Source organism: Blennius ocellaris (genome assembly GCF_963422515.1).
Source record: "Blennius ocellaris genome assembly, chromosome: 13".
In the NCBI taxonomy this organism is placed as follows: Eukaryota; Metazoa; Chordata; class Actinopteri; order Blenniiformes; family Blenniidae; genus Blennius; species Blennius ocellaris.
Window position 1 is genome coordinate 17,033,080 of NC_137662.1, and position 21,535 is coordinate 17,054,614.

Below are 21,535 nucleotides of genomic sequence, written 5' to 3' on the forward strand. Positions count from 1 at the left end.
TGAGAAAGGCACGATAGAGGAGCACGCTGAAAAGTTTTCTGTGCTTGTTGGTTTGCTGAGTATCCTAACCCCAGTGGGAGCAATGTGAAGAGTGAGGCTGTGTTTACTCCAAACAACAAAGTATTACTGTCACAAAGAGTTTGTTAAAGAAGGATAGGCATTGATACACAAGCCAAGGATTTATTGTTATACTTTAATAGAAAACAAACCGCACGGGCAACTATCAATATAGGAAAACTAGGGAAACGCTGTGCAATAAATTAACAATGTACAGTACAAAGTGCTTAATTTTATGTACAATTAAATACATCAAGAGGGCAGCAAAGATCAAGGTGGACCAAACAATGGGAGAGCGCGATGTGCCTGGAAATGACAGAATGAGTTGTAATATAATTCAGAACTGATTGATTTGGACAGTTAATGATCCCATTGCACAATCAGCCATATCGTTCATCCAACTGTTAAGGTTTAACCCCAACATTTTTGTGTATGCATGAAAATAAATAAATTATGTCGGTACATATTGAATAAAAAAAAAAAAAAACCTTCAAATGCCCAGAAGCTTTAAAAAATGTTGTAAAAAGTATAAAAAAATATACCTTAAATACTTTTATACCAAAAATACTACAAAGTTGTAAAAGAAAAAAGAAAAAAAAAGGAAAAAGAGAAAGTTTTGTCTCCTCCAATCTGTGGCTTTGCACACGCCTCACTGTCATTTACTTAGAGCATAAAAGGAACAAAATGACTTGGCATTACACGTTTTCAGAATTTTTTTGTTGAAAGTACACACTAGCTGAACGCGCACCGAGTTGCTGGGTGCGGACAGGAGCTGCAGCAGTGCGCGAACGCGACACGATGAAGAAGCTCAGTGCTTCTTCTTCAGTCGGAGGTTTTTCCGCCGGCTGCTGGCACTCTCGTTCCTTCCCCTCTGTCCTCCTTTCTTGACGCAAAAGTACTTGGTCACTGTCTTTTTGCACTGCTCACACTTCACCGCGCAGCACCAATGGAATTTACAATTGCAGCTGGACACCATCTCGGCCTTGCGCTCCTCCACAGCCAGTCCACACTCTCCACATAGCCTCTTGCAGCTCCGCTTCTCCCATTTGCTCAAGTTCTTGCCCTTCTTCAGGCACTCGCGCCCCTCTGTGCCCGGCAGGCCCAGAGTGCGATTCTCCAGGCAGTAATCGGGGGAGTCTTCGAGATGGACCAGCTCCTTGCGAGAGATGGAGCTGAAAGTCTCCGCGATGGCTCCCCGGCTCGCCGCGCTGTTGCCCGCCCCTCGTAACAGGTCTACTTTCAGAGCCCGGTGGTACTTCTCCTTCAAGTAGTTCCCCACCTCTCTGAACTCTGGCAGCTGCAGCCAGCAGGTCTGGGTTGTGCAGCTTCCCGACACCCCGTGGCATTTGCACGTCCTCTGCATGGTCCCCTTCACAGCCTGCGGATGCAGAATGGGGACATCGGTGGTTTTAATGTATTGGAGATGATCAGTTTCAATTGCTGCTGGGCCTTGGTGCTACCCCCAATAAATGCTCATACAATCGTCCAGGTGTTCTCGTGTTGTTTCATCGAACGCAAGCTTGAATGCAAACATTTTAAACAACTGTTTATATAGAAGTCATTCAAATAGCAAGCATCTTTTTTTTTTTCATTCAGAAAAAGAGAACTGTGTAAGATTCAAGTGGATTCGATTTTTTTCAACGATGGTAAAAGGACAAAAAATGTGAGATAGCATGGTAAGTAAGCGTAAAATATCCATTGAGTTTTGATTGATGTGTCGCCAAATGAAGGTATTGTATTGTCATTGTTTTCCAGTTAGTTTAAAAAAAATGAATAGGATGAAAAGGACAAACGATAGCTTCGAGGTTCCATTGCAGAGCATCTTTGTTGCCCTCAGTGTTTTTTCCTGACTTTGCCCGACACAAAACAGCTGTCGTTTGAAAGAGGGACTTTTCTTGTCGCGAGGAGGGGATGAACCTTCTGTTGAGGTGAGGCTGAATCAAAGTTTCACAATGAGACTTATTGTCCCACCCAGTATAAATAGGAGTATTTATTTAACATGTTCATTATCAACATGTTTTCTAGTGTGAGAAGACCCAATGGAGAGTCCCATTGAGCGGACAAATAAAAAAGGAGTTTTTTTCTCTCTTTCTATCCCCATTTTTTTCTGTTACAATGATGCTCCAGGTGCCGTGGGGATCCCAAGGTCCAACAGGGGGGAGCAAAGGCACCATAAACAAAGAGCACTTCAGCTGCATGCCTGTGGTCCCCTCAGACACCCTCAGGGCCAAACAAAGACCAACATAAACGTGGGATCCTTATTGCAAGAATAAAACTAAACACTTATTTTAAAAAGCAGAATAATACAGAATGCTGTGCAATGTCTGGCTCCCCGGGATCTTTAATTAAGCTTGCACCAGTGATCCTGAGATTCCTGAGTTGAGGTATTGTCATAAGGAGCATTCAACACTGGTAAATAGGCCCTTCTGGTACACCGAACACACTGTTATTATTAGAGGCGAGTGGCACCTCACTTATAGCGACGTGAAAGAGATGCTTGGGTGGCACACTCAATGTAATTTGGAGCAGGAAAAAAAATAGAATGATTCAAAAGGTGCAATCAGTTGGAGGGCCATGAGAGATTTGCAAAGTTTTACGTAAGTTGCCACCCAGTTAAAATACGGTAAGGTTCAAATAAAGATGGTGCCACTGCATATGGATCCTTGCGTGTCCCACTTGAAACTCATCTGTCATTTCCGAGGTGGACGGCTGAACAGATCAACAGCACCTACTGTACCTTGCGTCCCGCTTCATTATTATGGAGATTCATGGCCGCTCGTGCATCCTGCCCAGTCTCCAAAGCATCGACAAACTGCTTAGAGATGGCCTCTCCAAAGCCGACATTGTCACTGCAGCCACCCCAAAGCCAACCATGACCGCCTGGATGAAAAAGAAAGTAAATCATGAAGTGAGTGCAGCTCTAAGACCTTCAAAAAAAAACAACAACAAAAAAACAATGTGTAATCTTTTCACTGACCTCGCTGTCCGTTCCTGCTGTCATCACAGCCACAGTTGTCAAAGTCTCCGAGACTGCAGTTCCTGGTTAAGGTGTACATCACGCCAGCAGAGCTGATGGCATGGACAAAGGCCGTCTCCCGATTTGCTGAAAGCAGAAATGCACATTTACAGTGTTGTTTCATCATATGAAATCACTTACTGGGAGTTTTGAATGTTGAACATAGTTTTACAACTTCCTCACAGAAACCAGAACTGTCCGTTTGAATTTTACATTTCTCATCCAAGTATTCTGTTTGAAAACTGTTGGACAAACAATGAACAGTTTCGCCTCTAATCTGCGTCATTTGGCATTTCTAAACACATGCTTTGTTTCTCCTTGTTTCTCGCAAGATGTGGCGCTGATTCCATTATATGTTTTGAAAGGGATCTCCCTTTTTTTGTTTTACTTCCAGCGTCAGTGGTAAGTGAGGGAATACACCTCCTTTATAATACAGATGCCAACATTCAAGAAAAGCCGAGTGCAAAGACATGGTTGAAATATCCTTGAGCTATTATTCTGATATAGAACTGGAGTGCGATCTGCTAGTTAGAGCAGGCGTTGTAAGGCTGGCAAGGCCCCTGGAGGACTGAGGGCTTACCGCTGCGCAGGCTGCTGTGTGTGGACAGCTGCAGAGCTCTCTCGGGGCAGTTCCAGCGGTCCCATGCAAACTGGTATTTGCACTCTTCTATGCCACTCTGAGCTCCCGCTGCCACGCTGCTCGAGTAGATCAGATACGCCTGCAGCAGCAGCAACCATATGATGTTATATGACATCGAGCCAAAAACACAAACGAGGCGCTTCACATCTGGCAACAATCACAATGGGATTTCAGGAGATAGGTTTTGAAGTGATCAGTAGTAGAATAACTAGTAGTACAACTAGCAGTAGAATAAATCTGTGGCATGCATTCAAACTATTGCAACCTAAACTATAATACAAGCCAGTAAGTATGAAAAGCATAACGTTAAGATCATCAGTTCTTCACTATGGCTGTACGTTAGAATTGTGAGCAGCCCCAAAACTGGTTCAACGTGTCTGATTTATGCAGTTGGGTGCAAATCCTAAATACATTTAAAGAAGTATGAGAATCCTTCAAAGCATTTCTGAGCTAAATGATGATTGGCCATGTCGAATCTTGCAAAAATTGCCGTTGAAAACAAGCCTCGACCTGCTTTTGTCTTCCTCGGGTTGTGGGAAGTCTTTTGCTTGGGGTCTTTTTAAAGCAGTGTTCACAGCAACACGAAATTACGGTGGAGGTTTCAAAAGGTGGGTAAAAAAGGTTTTGGAGATACAGAAAGTACTCTGGTCAATTTCAGTGTGAGCTTGTTCTTTAAACTGAGCACAAGAAGTTGTTGAGCTTCCATAAAGCAGGGTGCACCATCCTTGGCTTTCGCCTGCGCCTCTATCGCTTGTTCAGACTGTGTGAATGATAATATAACTAATATGTCTCAAGTGGCCTTCAGGGAAATGGAGTACCACCTCTTTCACAGGGGTCCGGCTCACTAATGATGACCACCCACTACAGCTAGGGCTGCCCTTGCCTCTTAACACATTCAACCCGGGAATACACAGAGCCTCTGAATAAGGTCAAGTGTACCGAGGGGGGAGAAAAATCACAAAAGCCAAAGAATATCACTGTCATTGTGGCATGCAAACAGGTACTGGAGCTTGTACATACACTTGAGGTAAGATAACACAAAGAGCATGCTTTCTATCACTCTCTTTCTTTTGGGAGAAAAGATCAAAAGAAAATTGGCTTACCTTGGGTCCAGTCATCAAGAAATTATTCACTGACCTGGAAAAGGAGACAGCTTATTCGCTCAAGGAAGCTCAGTGTCCTTTGCAAATTCCTCCGCTAACATCTCTCATTAGTGCACCCTGTAACATGTTAAACTGTGACACCGGCAGTCATACAATCCTCAGAGGAAGGTTTGAATTGATGCACTCCACCTTAATATATGCATCATTAAAAAAAAAATGTTTTAAAATCAATAGCGTTCACAACATAATGCTGTTGGGTATACACTTACATACATTTGTTGACTTTCGAATAAGCCATCATGGCTACTGTCATAAAAGTTAATACGTCTTGGATAAATGTTTTAAATAATAGTTGAGGAAGACATGCAGGCCTTTCCTTTCATGTGAAAACCACTGGTGCAGTTCAAACTCAGGAGTATGAACACAGCAGGCAAAACAAATATTATAATATCCACAGGGCCACAGCAAGTCTTGGCTTGTTGTTAAGTCAGGCTTGGAACTGGGGTTCCCCACAATCAAGGTCAAGATGTAGCCCATGCACCTGAAATAAAATATCTAATTACAAAATAAATAAATAGACAGCTTGGACTTTTATGGTTTGTTTGTTTTTTTTGCAACAAAATCATTGGTGCTAGTAATGTTCCTGTATTAACACATTTAGTTACTAAGTATCTCAGAACAAATGAGAGAAGATAGAAATGTTACACGGGGAGAAAAAAAAAAGTTTCTTAATTTCTATTTAAAAGCGTTCTTACCAGCAGCAGTAGGATCTCATGTGAGCCAGCAGAATGAAGACGTAATAGAGAGCCTCCCAGTGCATGAACATCCTGACAGGTGAGCGTCTCTGCACGCTGCGTAACGGCGGACGAGCAAGACTGAGGGACTTCACCAAGAAGGGCTTCTAACATTCAAGGAGGGGGCTCTGAAATGGAGCTGCTCCGGTCCCAACAAGAGATTATCTGCTTAATTAAAGATTTTCCCCCGTCTTGCTCTCCTGGCCAATCAGAAGTATTGCACCGAGGAGAGAGTGAAGTGATCAAAAGGGCACCCTGGGCCTTCAGGGCCGGACAAGGCTGGGTTCCCTGCCTCCATTCAGCGGCAAGGGAAGATCTGTTTAATCCCACAGAGAAAGTGTAACACTGATCCCTCACTGAGGAGGAACGTTTATCTAATAGATTTCTCACAGATGATTGTCGGGGATCAGGGGACGATGGCTCAATTGTCGATGTGATGGGATGATAAAATGATTCGGCGTGTCGTCGAGGAGATGAATCATGATTTAGGTGTGATTTAATCAGTGCCTTGAAACCTGAAGACCGATACTCATTGGCTGTTAATCCCTTACGCATGGGGTGAAACACTCTTATTGAATACGTCAAATCAAAACATACAATCTGTATTTTAAATTTATATCATTTTGTTTATAAAATGGGGATTCCAAGATGAAATGGAAAGAAATAGATGCGTTTCCTTTTTGTTTTTAAGCAAATAAAACCAGGTTTTGACCCATAATCTACAAGTTAATTTTCATTATCTCCTTTTATGGAAACATGTCAATAAGATGGTAGTAATTTTATTTTATTTTTTTTACTATTTGAGGAATTTAACAGCAAACATGTCTGCCAGTCATGATCTCCAGAAAATAAAAGGAGGATTGGGCCATTGATCAGATTGCTATAGGACATTTGCATGACTAATCCAGACTGGATGAAGGGTTATTCCTCAGTAACCTTGTCTGACCTCTAGGTCCCTTTCCTTTGCCACAGGCAGGCCTTTTGCAATCTTCTTGTGTGCAAATTAGGATTAGAGGGAAAGAGTGATTTGCATGGGGGACTTCTGAGGGATGTTTTTGGATTAAGGTTTAAAGAGAAATGACAAGTGAGAGGAGACAAAATCAGGGACCATCCTGTTGTTTGAGTTTTTCTGGAGTTACACAAAGCAATTCCCAAAGCAGAAGTAGAATCTACAATTTATTGAAGCGAGGCAAGTCAGTCAATCACATGCAACAAATGTAGGTAATATATTGATTTAAAGTTGGTTGTTTGAGATCCAAATAAAAATAAAATAGTGAACAGTTGACGATTGAGCTTTGCAAGTAAATGGCATAAAGACAAATATTATTTTTAAACTTAATTTATTTTCTATTAGAGTTTCATGTAAAATTTTACCAGGAGTAAAGTACACTGGGATGATATTCCATAAAATAGCTCGCAGATGTATATATATATCAGATTCTGCAAAAGCATCTTCTTGCAAAACATGACGCAGTTGAACTGCAAATAATCACACATTTTAACCCCTTTACAATGCAAGACTCTCTTCCCCAAACTCACTGCAGGTCGGCTCTTATTTATGCTGTGTACTGAAGAGTGCAATATAAAACCAATGCATTATTCATTTATCATTATTGTGCTGCTGACCAACACGTCTGATATAATGTGCCTGTAGTGGTTTATACTTCGAGTAATTTTATTGTATACTACTTATTCCTGAGCCAAGGGAACTGAATATTCTTAGACTTGCATTGTTTAATCACCGAATGGCAATAAATAAATTGAGTCAAAGTCTGTCTGTCCATCTGTCAGTCCATCTATCTATCTATCTATCTATCTATTTATCTATCTATGAAAGTGGCATTATTGATGCAGCAGCATACACTTAATCTGTTTAAACATGTTGACATTTACTTATATGTTTTATGTGTGCAATTGCACTTTTCGTCTGAAGCTTTTAAAATGTACTGCTGCCCATCTTGGTCAGGACACTCTTGAAAAAGAGAATTTCAGTCTCAACAAGGTTTTGTTTTTTTTCATGGTTAAATAAAGGTTAAATAAATAAATTAAAAAAGTTGCATAAGATTGCAGGCAGCTGACCAGTGACCAGTGTCTGTGCTGTCACACTGAGGTGTTGCATGCACCAGAAGGGATGGCCTGACAGTCAGCAGCCAATGGAGACAGAGCTGATGTCACTGTCAGGGCGGCAGAGATGTGGTACCACTGACAGAACATGGGGACCGGGCTAGAGCTGGAGGCTGCATGCAGACACAAAGGTTTGCTGCGACAACAAAAAAAATACAAAATTTAAAACTCCAAAAGAAAAACAGATCCACATGCGACAGCAAATCACATTTCCTGTGTACACACAGGATAAAGGAGATAATGGCCTCTGTGTTTAGTGATCCCGTGCTCTTCCAACAGAGGGAGCAAGTGCAACTATGACTCAGAGGGTTGAATTTGCTTAATTGCAAACTCATGTTTGTATATCCGAGCAATGAATGGTATTTATCTTTTCACCTTTCCGCCACTGAGCAAAATTTGTGAAGGTAGGTCTCAGATAGTCACCATGCAAAGAAACATGTGCTGCTGGAGTCTTGTATTTATCTTCAAACCACATCTGCAGATAATGTGAAAAAGAAAATGTGTTGTGTGTGTCACAAGTGCAGCTGTCTGACAACACTGCGAGATGTGAGTGAGACAAAGCAAGCCAGGCATGCGCATCAGGGGAAGATCCCCATCAGTATCGGCATGTCGGCCTGAGACAAAGCACCGGGTACAAGATGTCAAACACTGGTCGGGCGCCAATTTTCTAGATGGCTTGTAAGACTTGTGTGGATTCCTACATTTTGAATACTTGGTCGCGTCAGCAGGATGATAAAGATAAACACATTCTGAGATGCAGGACTCCGGCATCACTATGTCAATGCTTGGTGTGCACGTGAAGAACTGAACAATCCAGAATGAATAACGAAGATAGTTTTTTTGTTGTTGTTTTTTAAAGGAAATCAGTGTGCTGTGAAGTTTTCTTCGACACAAATTGAAAAGGATGAAATACATTTTAGGGCAATACTATGAGTGTAAAAGAAAAGTTCAGGTCTTAATTGGCTATGGATCCAAACAGCCGCTAATAATGTCCTGTCATTTGGGTGTGATTTGTGAGAAATAAAAACGGGGCGGTGGAGCCGAATGCCAGGCAATTTATGGTCAGCAACTAACCGCACATGCATGTTTCAAACTGAAAGAGGAAAATGGAGCACCTCGAGAAGAACAATGCACACGTGCAAACTCGACACAGTGGCTGGACTTGAACACCCAGCATACCAGCGAAGAGTCAAGAGCGCGAACCACAAAACCACCACGCACGTGTTTGTCACTATAGCACACAGCAAGGACTCTTAAATGTCAACATATCATGGATATAGATCAGTGAGTTAAAGTTCAAGTATGTCATTTCTCTACAAATAAAAACAAAAACAAAAAAAACCCCTGTTGTGATCATAGTTTTTATTCAGTATATGAAGGAGTATTACAGAATTTCAACCAAAAAAAAAAAAGAAAAACAGGCAAACATACTTTGTCACATGTAGAAAATTTGGTTCATTTACGGTACGTACAATACATACAAAAACATTCTTTGAAAAAAATGTGCCTTTTTTTTTTTTTTTTTTTTAACACTGTAGAAAAATTTTGCTCTGTAAAAGAGGAATCGTGACAAATATTACAACCGTGTCATTAAAGATGTCCAAACAAGCATTGGATCTTGTTTTAGAGCAAAGTATTGGTTTGGTTACACAAACGTTGGAACACAGTAACCGATTTTGACTTATAAATGAGGGATTTCTGTTTTTCCAAGTGTTCCTTGACAAACAACCAATTTGACAGAAATCAAGCCCTAACTTGCACTTTAAATTTTCTGAAACAGGTGTGAAACATCCTCATAAGGCATTTGGGCAAAACTCCTGACATGTGTTTCAATAACATCACACCGCACAAAAGGTAAATGCACCTCCATCACGTAGCTCGCAGGCCTTATCCGAGGGAGGCAAAGATCTTGTATTACTTGCATTCAAATGATTACAAAATAAATACAAACTCTTTTTAGATCGAGAGTGAAAAGTCTGGATTCGTGTTGAGAGTCCAGAGGCACCTACATGAAGAGGGTTAATGAAGAAATCCGAGGGTAGCTTCACATGTCATCCAGAAGTGTAATTTGCCGAGGCCGCTTCAGTCTCATTACAAGTCCCATGAGCAGGTAGACGGTGGGTTCAAAGTGTTACGAGTACAACGAATTTGAACTGTGTGACCAATCGGGAGGATTTAATAGAGGACTGTCTAAATATATGCCTGAACACAGCAGTCCACGGAGAGTTAAGACTAACAGCTTATCAAAAAAAAAAGGTGAGGGGGGGAGGGACTTTAGCTTAAAATGAATTACCATCAAGATAAAGCTCCACCTCTTCAGAAAAAAAAAACAAAAAAAAACAAAATTAAAGCACGACTGAGCGACTTCAGTTTTTACCTGCAGAGAAACCTCTCTATAAGGGTTCCAATAAACTTCAAAACATGCCAAAAAAAAACTATTAATAAATAGCAAATTAATAAATACAAGATACAGTAAATGATTCTGAAATTACTGCTTTTGCACACTTGCTCACACAGACCTGCTTATGTTATACTTTGTCTCGACACACCTGAATAAAAGGCTTCCATTCTCCTCACGCTTGCTGAAAAGGCTGTGCTTGCACATGTAGTTAATTTGCTACCTGTCGCTAATAGTCGATGAAGACACTTGAGAATTTAGGAGACCCATACATTTTAAACAAAGGCCTATATAACTCTTTAAAGCCAATATTAGTTCCAAGAAGAAGGTTTTAACTTATTATGAGAAATCTTGCAATCGCCACCCCACCAGTGAAATGCTGCTTCGCCTGCCCCTCTCGTCTCCACTCGACATGTCGTATCAAGCTGCCTTGTTGCAGCCGTGTGACTCAGCCACTTTTATGACTGCCATCACCAGTTCGCTTAACTCGAGCCGTGATCGTTTCCTTTGAAACCCTTTTTGGGTCTTTGGCCAAACCCATAAAGCACATGAGGTCAATGAAGGCAGTGGTGAGATTGAGCTTGCAGCCAAACTCACTGGTGGCGTAGTCGAAGGGAAATGTGTGATGGTAGTTGTGGAAGCCTTCCCCTGGGGAGAAAAGGAAAAAAAAAAAAGGCAGTTTTAGTGGAAGAAATATAACATGTATGAGACTATAACCCTTTGAAAGCAATCAAACATTTAAAGAGTATATCCCTGAAAACACATGTTGCCCTTTTTAAAAAAAGAAATAGCACAATAACTAAAATGGGAAAAACATGCAAAATGACTGGAATTTCTAAAAGGCGGGGATAGAAGCTTAAAACTTGCATAGAGAAGAGATAATATTGTCACACTTGCTAAAATATCCATTCTGTGGCCAAAAGACTCTACAACTCCTCCCTGCAAGTAGTGTTTGCTGTGTTTTGGTTCCTGTGCTTATATTAGTCATAGTTAAGTGTTGTACATTGCAACATTCAAAGGTATTTAATACATTTTTGTCCTGTCTTGTTTGATATTTGATTGTCCTTCTATTCATTCTGTGTGGAACAATGCTTATAGTAATTTCGTCTGGGATTAATGAGGTATTTTTATTCTATTTTATTCTATAATGTCAAAATCATTTGAAAAATGCTGGGGAAGAAGGCTGAAACCGCTCAAACCGGGTATAAAAACAACTGAAAGCGTCAAGGAAAGTTTACCAACACTCTATCGCTCTCTCATAAATAGTAATAGAAAATTCAGAAATGTAACATAAGATACATTTTTTGGTATGCATTTCAAAACTACTGTGTATATATGTAACTTTAGGAGACAGGGTAGCCTCATTTTGAAGGTTAAATGTGGTTTGTGGCTCCAGATAAATTTGACTTGGTGCAAAATTCACAAAAAGGGCTCTTTTGGTAATAAAGGTCATCTGTGGCAGAACTTTCCATTTGCAGTCAACTGAGAAATCAGTTTCTGAAGATCCCAACACTAATGGAACTCGGCAAACTGATACAGCTGTTGGTAGCAGGTGATCGGTAATTTAATTTGGTACAAAGTTCAAGGAGAGTTTTCAAATCCTTCTGGGTGACTGTCATGTGGTGCCATTTACAAGCTACAAAATCTGATTTGCCCATTGGAACCGCATTGAATCTCACACAGTAATGTGTCAAAGAAAAAAAAAATTAAAGAAATCCCAGTATGACAGGAATCTGATTCTGCTAAACCTGGAGAAATGTGCAACATATGAAAATAAACGGATACAATTGACTGAAAATGCTTATTGTTACTTTCATTTGTTCCACTCAGTCGGAATATGTTGCACATAGGAGTGCCGCTGAGCCGTTTGCACTGCGGTGGTCAGTCCGATGACTCATTCACTCATTAAGTTCTGCTGAAGTTACGTCGGTTACTTGAAATGGTGGCGAGCAGCATCCTGTTTTGATCGATTTCAGTTAATCAGAGGAGGCACTGTTTGGTATCCGTGCAGAAAACGACGTAACGCCCTGTGCTGTCGTAACAGAAATGTAAATGAGGTCGAAAAGATAAAAGTATTTAACATTTCTAAAAGTCATTTGTCAATTGCTTTGTTTACGGTCCATCGCGGCGGACGTGAGCCACGTCTTCTCGTTCAATCATTGTCAGGCAATAAAGAATAAACCACTGGATTTTGTGCTGAAGTTCACGGAGTGTTTCGGGAGAGAATTACAGCGACGTCACCACTCCACTCTCAATACAACAAAAACAACAGGGGGAAAAAAAAAAAAAAACCTCCACATTTTGTGCATGATTTGGAAAGGACCGTTTCTTGACACTACATGAAAAGAACCTCCTGAAAAAAACATTACAAAGTCTGAGCGATGAACGACTGACGCATTTCAGTGCTCAAACTGGATCAGGCGGGGCAAAAATGACCCACAGTCACTGGATCTTCACGGTGCGCCAAGGCGACACAAAGACCCCATTGTGGCAGACGTAACGACACAAAGTGTTACGAAAATACATAAAGACAGAAATTACGCAACACATTTTTTTTTTTTTTTGCAGTCACGCTATACTGTGAAGCATAATAATCCGAACCGACAGCGAACAGCGAATCCTTACCAGCAGCGCTGAAAGCAACCAGCGGGTTCTCCCTGGGGTTTATCGACCCGTCGTAAGGCCTGTTGCCCCATATGTGTGCGGCACTGTTGACCAGCCAGGTGGCGTTCAGCACCACGGTGTACCTCAGCAGTCCGGGTACGAAGTATCCCACCGACAAGGATTCGCCCCAGAAATACCAGGGCACCAGCATCGGCACGAGGAAGCAGAGGATCACCACGGACAGCTTGTAATGCCTGCAACACAAGACGGATGATTCAGTCAACACTTAAATTAAAAAGGTACATTAAGACATAATAGGCAAAGATAATTAGAGGTTATCTCATTATTGTAATGCGCAAAGCAATTCAACACAATGGTTCATCTCTTCTGGTCATAGTTACTTTTTGTAACTTATCACAAACAGTGTGGGAGTGGCCGCTATGAGAAGGACAACAAATCCAAGATAGGAGTGGAAAAGTAACTCGTACAGGACACAATATGGGCTGCTTGACTTTTACTGTCAAAGGAATGTTGTCTCCCTGTATTTTGTGTGTGTTTTGCCACACTGTGTGTTAATTACGGACCGTTCCATGGGTTTCAGTGCAGAGAAGTGTGATATGTGATTTATACGGGTGCGGCTGCATTCAGTCGGCGATGCGAAGAATTCATAGCCGACAGCTTCTTAAACAAATGACATGACTTGATTGTCACCACTGTGTAGACCTGAGTCATCTGCGGTACGTTTAAAACGGGACTTCCTTCCCCATCCAGCAGACTGGATGTCAGGTTCGCCATGACACAGGTTTCCCTGGTGCTTTACACAGCACCTAACCATGCTTGATATGAGAAAAGAGGACAAAACCTTTTTTTTTTCCCCTTAAAATTGCGATTTCACAACAATTACGCTATTCCACCTTCACAGAAGCAATATTTCTAATGCAACAGCGTGCAGCTGCTTACATGAAAACGTGAGCACTGTGCAGCAGTAATGAAACGCTGGAACTTGCAAGTCCAGTAATGCTCAGTCAATAGCCCATAGTGACAGCAGCTGATTACACACCGTCTCCTGTTGTGGTTGTTTAGTCTGCGCTGTTGGTGTCTTTCACCCACGCCTCCCCCACCCCACCCTAACCCACCCCCCTCTGTCACTGTAAGGCTTTCTCACCGTCTCTGGAACATGACCACTGCATCTGCCCTCAGGTCTGACAGCTCCAGCTTCCGCCCCTTCTCGATGACGTCGGGGTGCTTGCGAACCAGCAGCCACCCGATGTGGGCGAAAAAGAAGCCCCGCGTGGCGTTGTGGGGGTCCGCGTCCGTCTCAGAGTACTTGTGGTGAACGCGGTGGTCCCTCGCCCACTCAAATACGTCGTTCTGCGCACGCGCAAACAAAACACAGACAGGGCAGATGAGATCAGGCACTTATAGATATGCAGGGACGCTGCAGATCATCAGATTAAGGTCAGATGCCATGTGGCGGGGAAACAATAAACGTAAAGATAGATTACACATTTTCACCGACATGTTACTTAGGAATACATGCCATTACAAGTTTAATCCCGCTTAAAATGTTGTCAGAAGTGAATGTATTTATCACTCGGCATTAGGATGGCTCCAACAGCTAGAATGCATTCCATTGCGCAATGTTAATTAACTCCCTTCTATAAGAAACTGGAGCTTGTATATGGGCACATTGTTAGCACGTGTTTGTGTTGTTGCCTCCTTTACCTGGAACGCCATGGAGTTGGCAAGGGCGAGGAAGACTCGCAGGGGGAAGGAGGCCTTATAGGATCTGTGGCTCCATAGTCTGTGTGCGCCGGCGGTCACGCCGAGAGCACTGATGAGGTAGCACACTGCACCTGGGAGAAAGAGAGGTGGAGAGGAGAGGTGTCTTACAGGAAACTGTCAGCTGCACTCTATGGGACAACACCCCTGGGAGCAGAGTCACTGGGACACCATGTTCTTTTTTTTTTTTTTGTGTGTGTTGGGTTGCAAAGTCATCTGTACAGGGAGACGGGACAGCTGGGAGCACGCAGGTTCGGCCCCTCACACTTTTGTTGTTCTAAAACTGCTGAATGCATTTCTATGTGAAGCCCAGACAAAACTCCCCGGGGTCTGAGCACCGGGGGCTTCTGATTGGCAAAGAGCATTCTGTTGTGGTTGTCACGCTGCTCACAATGGGACGTCTATCGGAGTGGCGATTGTGCTTTGTCTTCCCCCAGTGAAATAATATGCAGCCCGGCGTTGCAAAGAGAGGGGAAAATTATGCAACGGCAGAGGGGAAGACAAAGTTCAAATTGTTCAGAGGTTTGAGTCATGCCTCCATAGTCTACATGTAGAGGGGCAATAACTCTAATTATTCAGTGCACTGTTTGACTGCTGCCACTGAAATTCTAATCCCGCAACACATTACGACACGTTCCAATGGTTTACAATCAGCCAAAGGTTAGCGCTCTTAAACAAAAGCTGCCATACAGGTGTGCAGGCTTGTCCGCACTTGCAAGCGCAGTTCCTCTACATATAACTGAATCGTTCTCTCGAAGAAGGGGAAAAAAACCAAAACAAAACTGCTGAGTAAACACAAAATTTCGGAACACTCACGCAGTGAAATGCAGCATTAACATGATGTAATATGAGCTGGGTCTGCATGGGACATATTCGGCTTCAACAACCAGTCTGATAACTGCGTACAGCTGGACGAGAGACATTTATTATGACAAGCCCTGTTATGCAAAGTCAGCCTTCACAGAGATATAAAACGGGGCCGGCTGAAAGGGCGCACAATGACAGGAAATTACAGACAATGTGAGGTATGTTCAAACACGCAAACTTGGAAAGTGTCAAGAGTCTCTTTTGAAGGGTTTTTGAATCAAGCAAGGACTGTTTTGGAAGCCAGCGGTACGGCTTCTCCAGTTACAAACTGACTGCAGAAGTTCACAATAATAACATTATACCACCCATCGTGCTCCGGAGTGGCTGTTAAACACTGTGCAAATGTTACACTGGGCCGGGAGTAACTTGAAACAACTGAAAGAACCAGTTCTATCAGAAAAATGAACACTTCAAGCTCAGATGAGCTCTGAGACTGGTCTTAAGTTCTGCACCAATAAACTCCAAGCGAAGCCCATCCCCTCATGCTTCCAAAGGATTATAGCTGGGGGAAAAAAAGTTCTGATGCAGTGAAAATATGGACTTAAACCACAACGAGAGGCTGCGATGTGGCCTAAAATGGTCATTTTGGTGTTTTATAAAGCCTCGAATGTGACAGCACTGGAGAGACGGTTTCAACACAGTGATGATCTGCAAGTAGGCAACAAGATTACCATTATTATCAGGACTGACAAAACAAGCTCGTAAAGTGTATGAGAAGTGGCAACTTCTACTATTGGGATCAATTAGGTATTAAGCAACCATGGTATTGGAAGCGAATTTCAACAGGAGTTATATTCAGGGACAACTGGAGTTTTAACAGGTTCTGATTGCAGATCTGTGTTTGTGACTCACAGCAAAACTAACAAAAAAAGTGAACAGTGTGTGTGTGTGTTGGGGGGGGGGGGGGGGGGGGGGGGGGGGTACAGGGATACAAGTGACTCATTTCCCCACGTTATTCCCACAGGCATGACCCCTCTGGCAGTGTGTCCTGTAGTAAAGCAGCGATCACACCACATCAGCACATTCTGTGCTCCGACTGTGGCCTGCAGGAAGGGAAAACCAGGAACAAAAAAAAAAAAAGGGAAAAAAAAGCTTCGCGTGCTCCCTGTTCTACTGAATACTCACTCCATGCAAGAGTCAGACGCGATGCGTGGGGAAGGAGGACGAGTCCGTAAAGCGCCCCGCCGTGCAGGAGGGACATCAGGAGGATATTTCTCCACACGAATATCCTCGGCGGCTTCTTCCCTTCCTTCTCTCTGTAGGTGTCGTCAAAAACATCCTCCACGGTCGACGTCTCTGTCATGGCACCTCCGTTCTGCTGCTTGACGGCGTGGTGGCTCCTCGTTTCTGTTTGGGTCATTTTCTTTCCTTGCTTGTTTTGTTTTTTTTTCTCCAATTTCTTCTTCTTTTTAATTTCCTCGTGAGGATGCCTGTAACAGATCGGCGGCGAGGAAACGGAGAGGTGTTGCTCAGAGAAATGCGCACAGCAGGATGCAGACAGAGAGAGGAAGGTACGGCGGCTGGCTGTGCTCATGCACTCTCTCTCTCTCTCTCGCTCTCTCTCTCTCTTTCTCTCGCGCGCGCCCCGCAAAGATCCGAATAAAGCCTGCAGATGTGCCACTCGTCTCTGCACTGTCAGGGGTTTTTCTTCTTCTTCTTTTCTCTGTTCGTACCCTTCACCTCTGCTGGCTCATTTTAAATATAACTCGTGCTGTACAAGCGTGTCATTTTTTTTTTTCACCGCCCACTTATTATCCAAGTGATGTAATAACGCTTTGGCGCCCATGTGCGTGCGACCTTCAGCGGAGGAGGAAGTCATCTTCCGCTACTGTGTGATCACGAGAACTCATTCCATGTTCACATCTACACCTTTAATCCCCCCCCCCCCCCCCCCCCCCCCCCCCCACATTATTAGTACAAATAAAAACGTTATCGTGCGGTTTTACATTTTCTCTGTGGCATTCACCTGTTTCCTTTTTTTTTTTCTGTTTTTTTAAAGTGCCATTGTAAACTTTTAAAACACCGGAGATCGTCCAATGGTCCAAAAGTTGCCCGCCTTGAACCCATGTCAACCAAACACACACTCATAGTCACACCTATGGGCAATTTGCGGTCACCAATTGACTTCACAGTGCATGTTTTCGAATTGCAAACACTGACAGGTCCGCGTTAGTACTCGAACCCCATGACCTTCTCACTGTGTGGCAAGAGCACGAACCACTGCCCCACCCACACCGTGATCCGCTGCAGGAAATGATGTTCCTTTCTGAAGAAAACTTCTAACAAAAACAAATACAGATACGCTCTATATTGTGTTAGTCTTTGAAAAGAGTGTTTCCTTCCAATCAAAGTATTTAAGTCAAAGGCATGAACTTATTATCGCTATTGATCATTGTGCAAACATCTGAATTGTGTTCAAACATTTCTTGCACACAATGACTTTGGGGAGCAGGAAATGTTCAACACTGGCCGGGCTTCACTGATTCTAATGCACATGTGAAAGTGTATGTGGGCACATGCCTTTCTGTGCAAAGTCGACATGTTCGCCTTGTGTCTGTGTGACTTTTCTGATTCCATTTTCCAAAAATGTTTCGAAGCTAACTCTTGACCCTAAATGAGGTGTGCTCATGTCACATAAGTTATGTGACTTTGTTTGCCCTGCGACGCACTGGTGACCCGTCCAAGGTGCAGCCTGCCTTCAATAATGTCAGCTGAGACCGGCCCCAGTCCCCTGTGACCCTGAGCTGGGTAAAACGTGGTGACAATGATGAATGGGTGAAGTCACAAGAAGTGTGAAGTTATTAAGTACAAATAGGCAACTTCATTATCGTATCGAGGTAGATTTCTTAGGTATCTGTACTTCTTTTTTCAACATTTCAATCCAAAATATTCCTCAACATTACAGCTATTGTTGAAAGTTTTGTACTTTTAAAACATGTGTTGGTCTGTATTCATGCCTTGCAGTTTTTATTGCCTGTTACATTTATGGTGCCCTCATTGCATCCTTTAGATTACGATCTACGGAAATTACACCCAGCTACCCCACATTCAGTTTCAAGACATATAGGCCAATGTGGCATTGAAGCAGTACGTTCAAAATGTGAAAAATTAATCAAGGTTTTCACACGTTTTGTTAGTCAGAACTTGAAAGTCTGTTCAATGACTGTATAATTCATTTGACTAACATTGTTTTAAAAACAACACACGCGTTTGTGCATCCCCACCACAAGTGCAGTTATTACTTACATACCTTTACTCAAATACAGGAACTAAAACTGCACTTTGTGAATTTTTTTTACAGAAGCGCCTGTACTTTCACTTCTACAATTTACAAGTGCACACAATAGTGCCATTAAAGTACACTTTTTAAACCATGTAATTATCTTGAAATCATACGGGCTATTGAAAATGTGCCAAATAAGTGGATACTTTTACAAAGAATCCTGATATATAAGTAAATGTATTAACCATGATGTCATTTTTGTTTTTACTTTATTGTCTGAACAATATGCTTTGAAGATAGATACAGTGCAGGTAAGTGTATTGGAAATTATTGACAAGCAGTTGAAGCTGGGTCACTTATCATCATAGATTATCATCATTTATATGACTTGAGTGTTTTCCCAGAGCATTTCTCAATTTTATATTTGACCGATAAGCATGGTTACTCGATGATTAGCACACAACCCTTTGCCTATTGAAAGTGCTGTTACGTTTTGCTGCATCAGCACCTTTGCATGCAACATATTTTAAATGAGAAAAACAAAACAAATAAAAACAATTTCAAATCCCAGCTTGAGCTTCGTGTAATCATTTAGAATAGATGGAATATATTTTCACACACTTCACAGGTTTAATTTGTTTCAATGGGATTGAGTCTGGAATGTTGCAGTTCTAATATATCAAATACATCATATTATGATTCTAGGAATTTAGCATGAAAAATCAGATGCAACAGTGACTCCTAAATTAAAAATAAACAGATTGTATTGAGTCAAATCACTAAAAATAGCTTCTTACCCTGGTCGAACTTTAAAGTTGAGCCCTCTGTACTGAGATGAAGATGGAGAAGAGATGCTACCCGTGTTTTTATCAAGTTACTTGAGTCCTCTTATTGGCTGTCTTGCGGTTGTTTTAGAACAACCACTGAGGAGATAGATGTCACCGGCTCTGGATGGCCTATTGGCTGAGAGCTCAAATGAGGTTTATCTTGCTTCTTTTTTTCTTTTTTTTCCTCCACGGTCTTATCCACAACTGTTACCTAATCTTCTTTTCAAACAGCATCTTTATCTTAATGTGACTTCTAAATTAAACATTGCAAGAGTTTGCAAACAAGGGTCAGCTCATCTGACATCATGATGTCACCCACAAATGATGGACCCTGTCTGCCACAGGTCAATCTAAAAATGAGCATGCATCATGAGTATGATATTTACTTCCTTTTGCGTGACTTTATTTGCCCACAACTGGAAGTTCAGCTGATTTATTTATTTATTTTATCTGTTTTATCAGCTTTCAGATAACGAATTTGACATAGAAGTCAACTGTGGTTTACAGATTTTGGGGGGATTTTTTTTTTTTTTTTTACATTTTGTAGCATAAAACGCAGAAAAAGGTCTCATTGAAACTGAAAAAGTTGTGTTATATATTTCCATTTGAGCGTCAACACTGAAGGGATGAAGGAAACTCTGTCTGCAAGCAAAGTTTCCCTTGATATGATGTACAAGTTCTCATGAACGGAGGCAACCTGTCTGGAACAAATCACTGTACATTCATGAACTTTAGTTAACCGACACGAATGGGATGACCCAACATAGCACTATACAGATGTTCATGGCCAATAGGTTTTAGGAAGGGTTGGTTTTATGTTGCAATTGCGCCTCCTGCTGGACAAGAAATAGCAAGTGAATGGCAAGTGTGGGCCTCAACAGCAGAAATTATGTAAAATCTGAGAAGGCCAATTCGGGTTTAGATTTCTTGTCCATGTCGCTTCAAGGGAAATGATTCCTGAACAACCGAGTGAATGTTCACTTTAATCGTCGAACCGATGTTTTGCAGCGTCAGTTTGATAGGTACCAGAGGTGCATGATGCGAACTGCAGCTGATTTTAATCAAACATTTTCCTTTTCGGACTAAATTTCATGCATCCATATAGCACTTACTCAGTGTTGCCAAGGGCTGGAACCGATTCCATCAGATGGATAGCGAGATTAAGACGCTCACGTTCACATTCATGGGAAATTATGGAGTATGAATTGGCCTTAAGTCGCAATGTAATTCATGGTGTTTTACAAAGAAATACATTACAGCAAAGAGACTAAAAAGGGCATGGAAAGGAGAATAAAGTAAAAGCAAAGTTAATAAAATAAGCTAAATCTATTGTATATAACAAAACCTGTGAAAATCATATTTTATGTCCTGATTTAAAAGAAGAATGTGTCAGCAGTCCTCAGGGGTTCAGGGAGTTTGTTCTAAGGGTGAGGAGTGAAGGAGCTAAAAGTAGGTTAAAGTTATTTGCTTCTGACTCTTAGTAACACTTAGTAAGCCTCTTCCTGAGGACCTCAAGGTCTGGATTCAAATTCTACAAGTAAATCTGAGACGTATTTCGGCCTATTCAAAGCTTTATAGACAAGAAGGACGATTTTGAAGTCAATCCTTTCATGCACAGGTCAGAAAGAGCGGCGATCTAAGCCTGGGTGTAATGTGCTCAACACTCTGGCTGTGGCTGTCTAACATAGTTCTTACTGAGACGTGTAAACACAATTTTACAATAATCCAGTCTACTGTAAATATATGCATGAACAAGTTTCTCCGGTTATTTTTTGACCAGAAATCCTTTAATTCTTGCAATATGTTTCAGATGACAGTGGCCTGTTTTCGTTATCGTCTTAATGGTTGTTCAGTATCAGGTCTGAGTCAATAATTACATCCTATCACACTGTTGGACGTTTGCCCATCACTTTGACAGATTAGATTAGTGAGGATGGGTTTTTTTTTGAGGGGGGGGTTTCCAAAGTTGGATAGTCACGCACAGTACAACAGTCATTAGATCTATCAAGAAAAGATGATAAAGTAATTGTGCAAGCAATATGCTGTTTTGCTGAACAAGGTGGAAAGGTAGAGCTTAGTACCTATAGCCAATCAATACAG

At 41.9% G+C, this 21,535-nt stretch overlaps 2 protein-coding genes across 3 annotated transcripts; both read right to left on the minus strand.

Annotated features, from left to right (window-relative positions):
• Positions 1-865: 865 nt before the first annotated feature.
• wnt8b (wingless-type MMTV integration site family, member 8b) lies at positions 866-5,642 on the minus strand (the record flags this gene model as incomplete). The annotated part of the gene is made up of 6 exons (XM_080507150.1): positions 866-1,435; positions 2,795-2,937; positions 3,035-3,160; positions 3,654-3,792; positions 4,817-4,850; positions 5,572-5,642. The coding sequence occupies 6 exons, from the start codon at positions 5,640-5,642 to the stop codon at positions 866-868; spliced, it is 1,083 nt and encodes a 360-aa protein (XP_080363276.1).
• A 3,434-nt stretch (positions 5,643-9,076) lies between these two features.
• scdb (stearoyl-CoA desaturase b) lies at positions 9,077-19,427 on the minus strand. Of its 2 annotated transcripts, XM_080507269.1 has the most exons (6): positions 19,406-19,427; positions 16,511-16,815; positions 14,462-14,592; positions 13,902-14,107; positions 12,758-12,990; positions 9,077-10,780 (listed from the first exon to the last, which is right to left on the minus strand). In XM_080507269.1, exons 2-6 carry the CDS (start codon positions 16,743-16,745, stop codon positions 10,581-10,583), a joined length of 1,005 nt encoding a protein of 334 aa, XP_080363395.1. In that variant the 5' UTR covers positions 16,746-16,815; positions 19,406-19,427; the 3' UTR covers positions 9,077-10,580. The 2 variants fall into 2 exon arrangements, with proteins under 2 accessions (XP_080363395.1, XP_080363394.1); XM_080507268.1 differs by lacking the exon at positions 19,406-19,427 and having other exon boundaries at positions 16,511-17,069.
• Between the last annotated feature and the right edge of the window lie 2,108 nt (positions 19,428-21,535).

What these genes read in the sequence shown, in the direction of transcription:
- scdb (XM_080507268.1), bottom strand. Translation starts at nt 16,919, where the DNA reads ATGAGCACAGCCAGCCGCCGTACCTTCCTCTCTCTGTCTGCATCCTGC. An exon ending in CCAACTCCATGGCGTTCCAG is followed by an intron (nt 14,108 to 14,461) that starts GTAAAGGAGGCA and finishes GCGCGTGCGCAG; the next exon opens with AACGACGTATTTGAGTGGGC. An exon ending in GGTTGCTTTCAGCGCTGCTG is followed by an intron (nt 10,781 to 12,757) that starts GTAAGGATTCGC and finishes TTTTCTCCCCAG; the next exon opens with GGGAAGGCTTCCACAACTAC.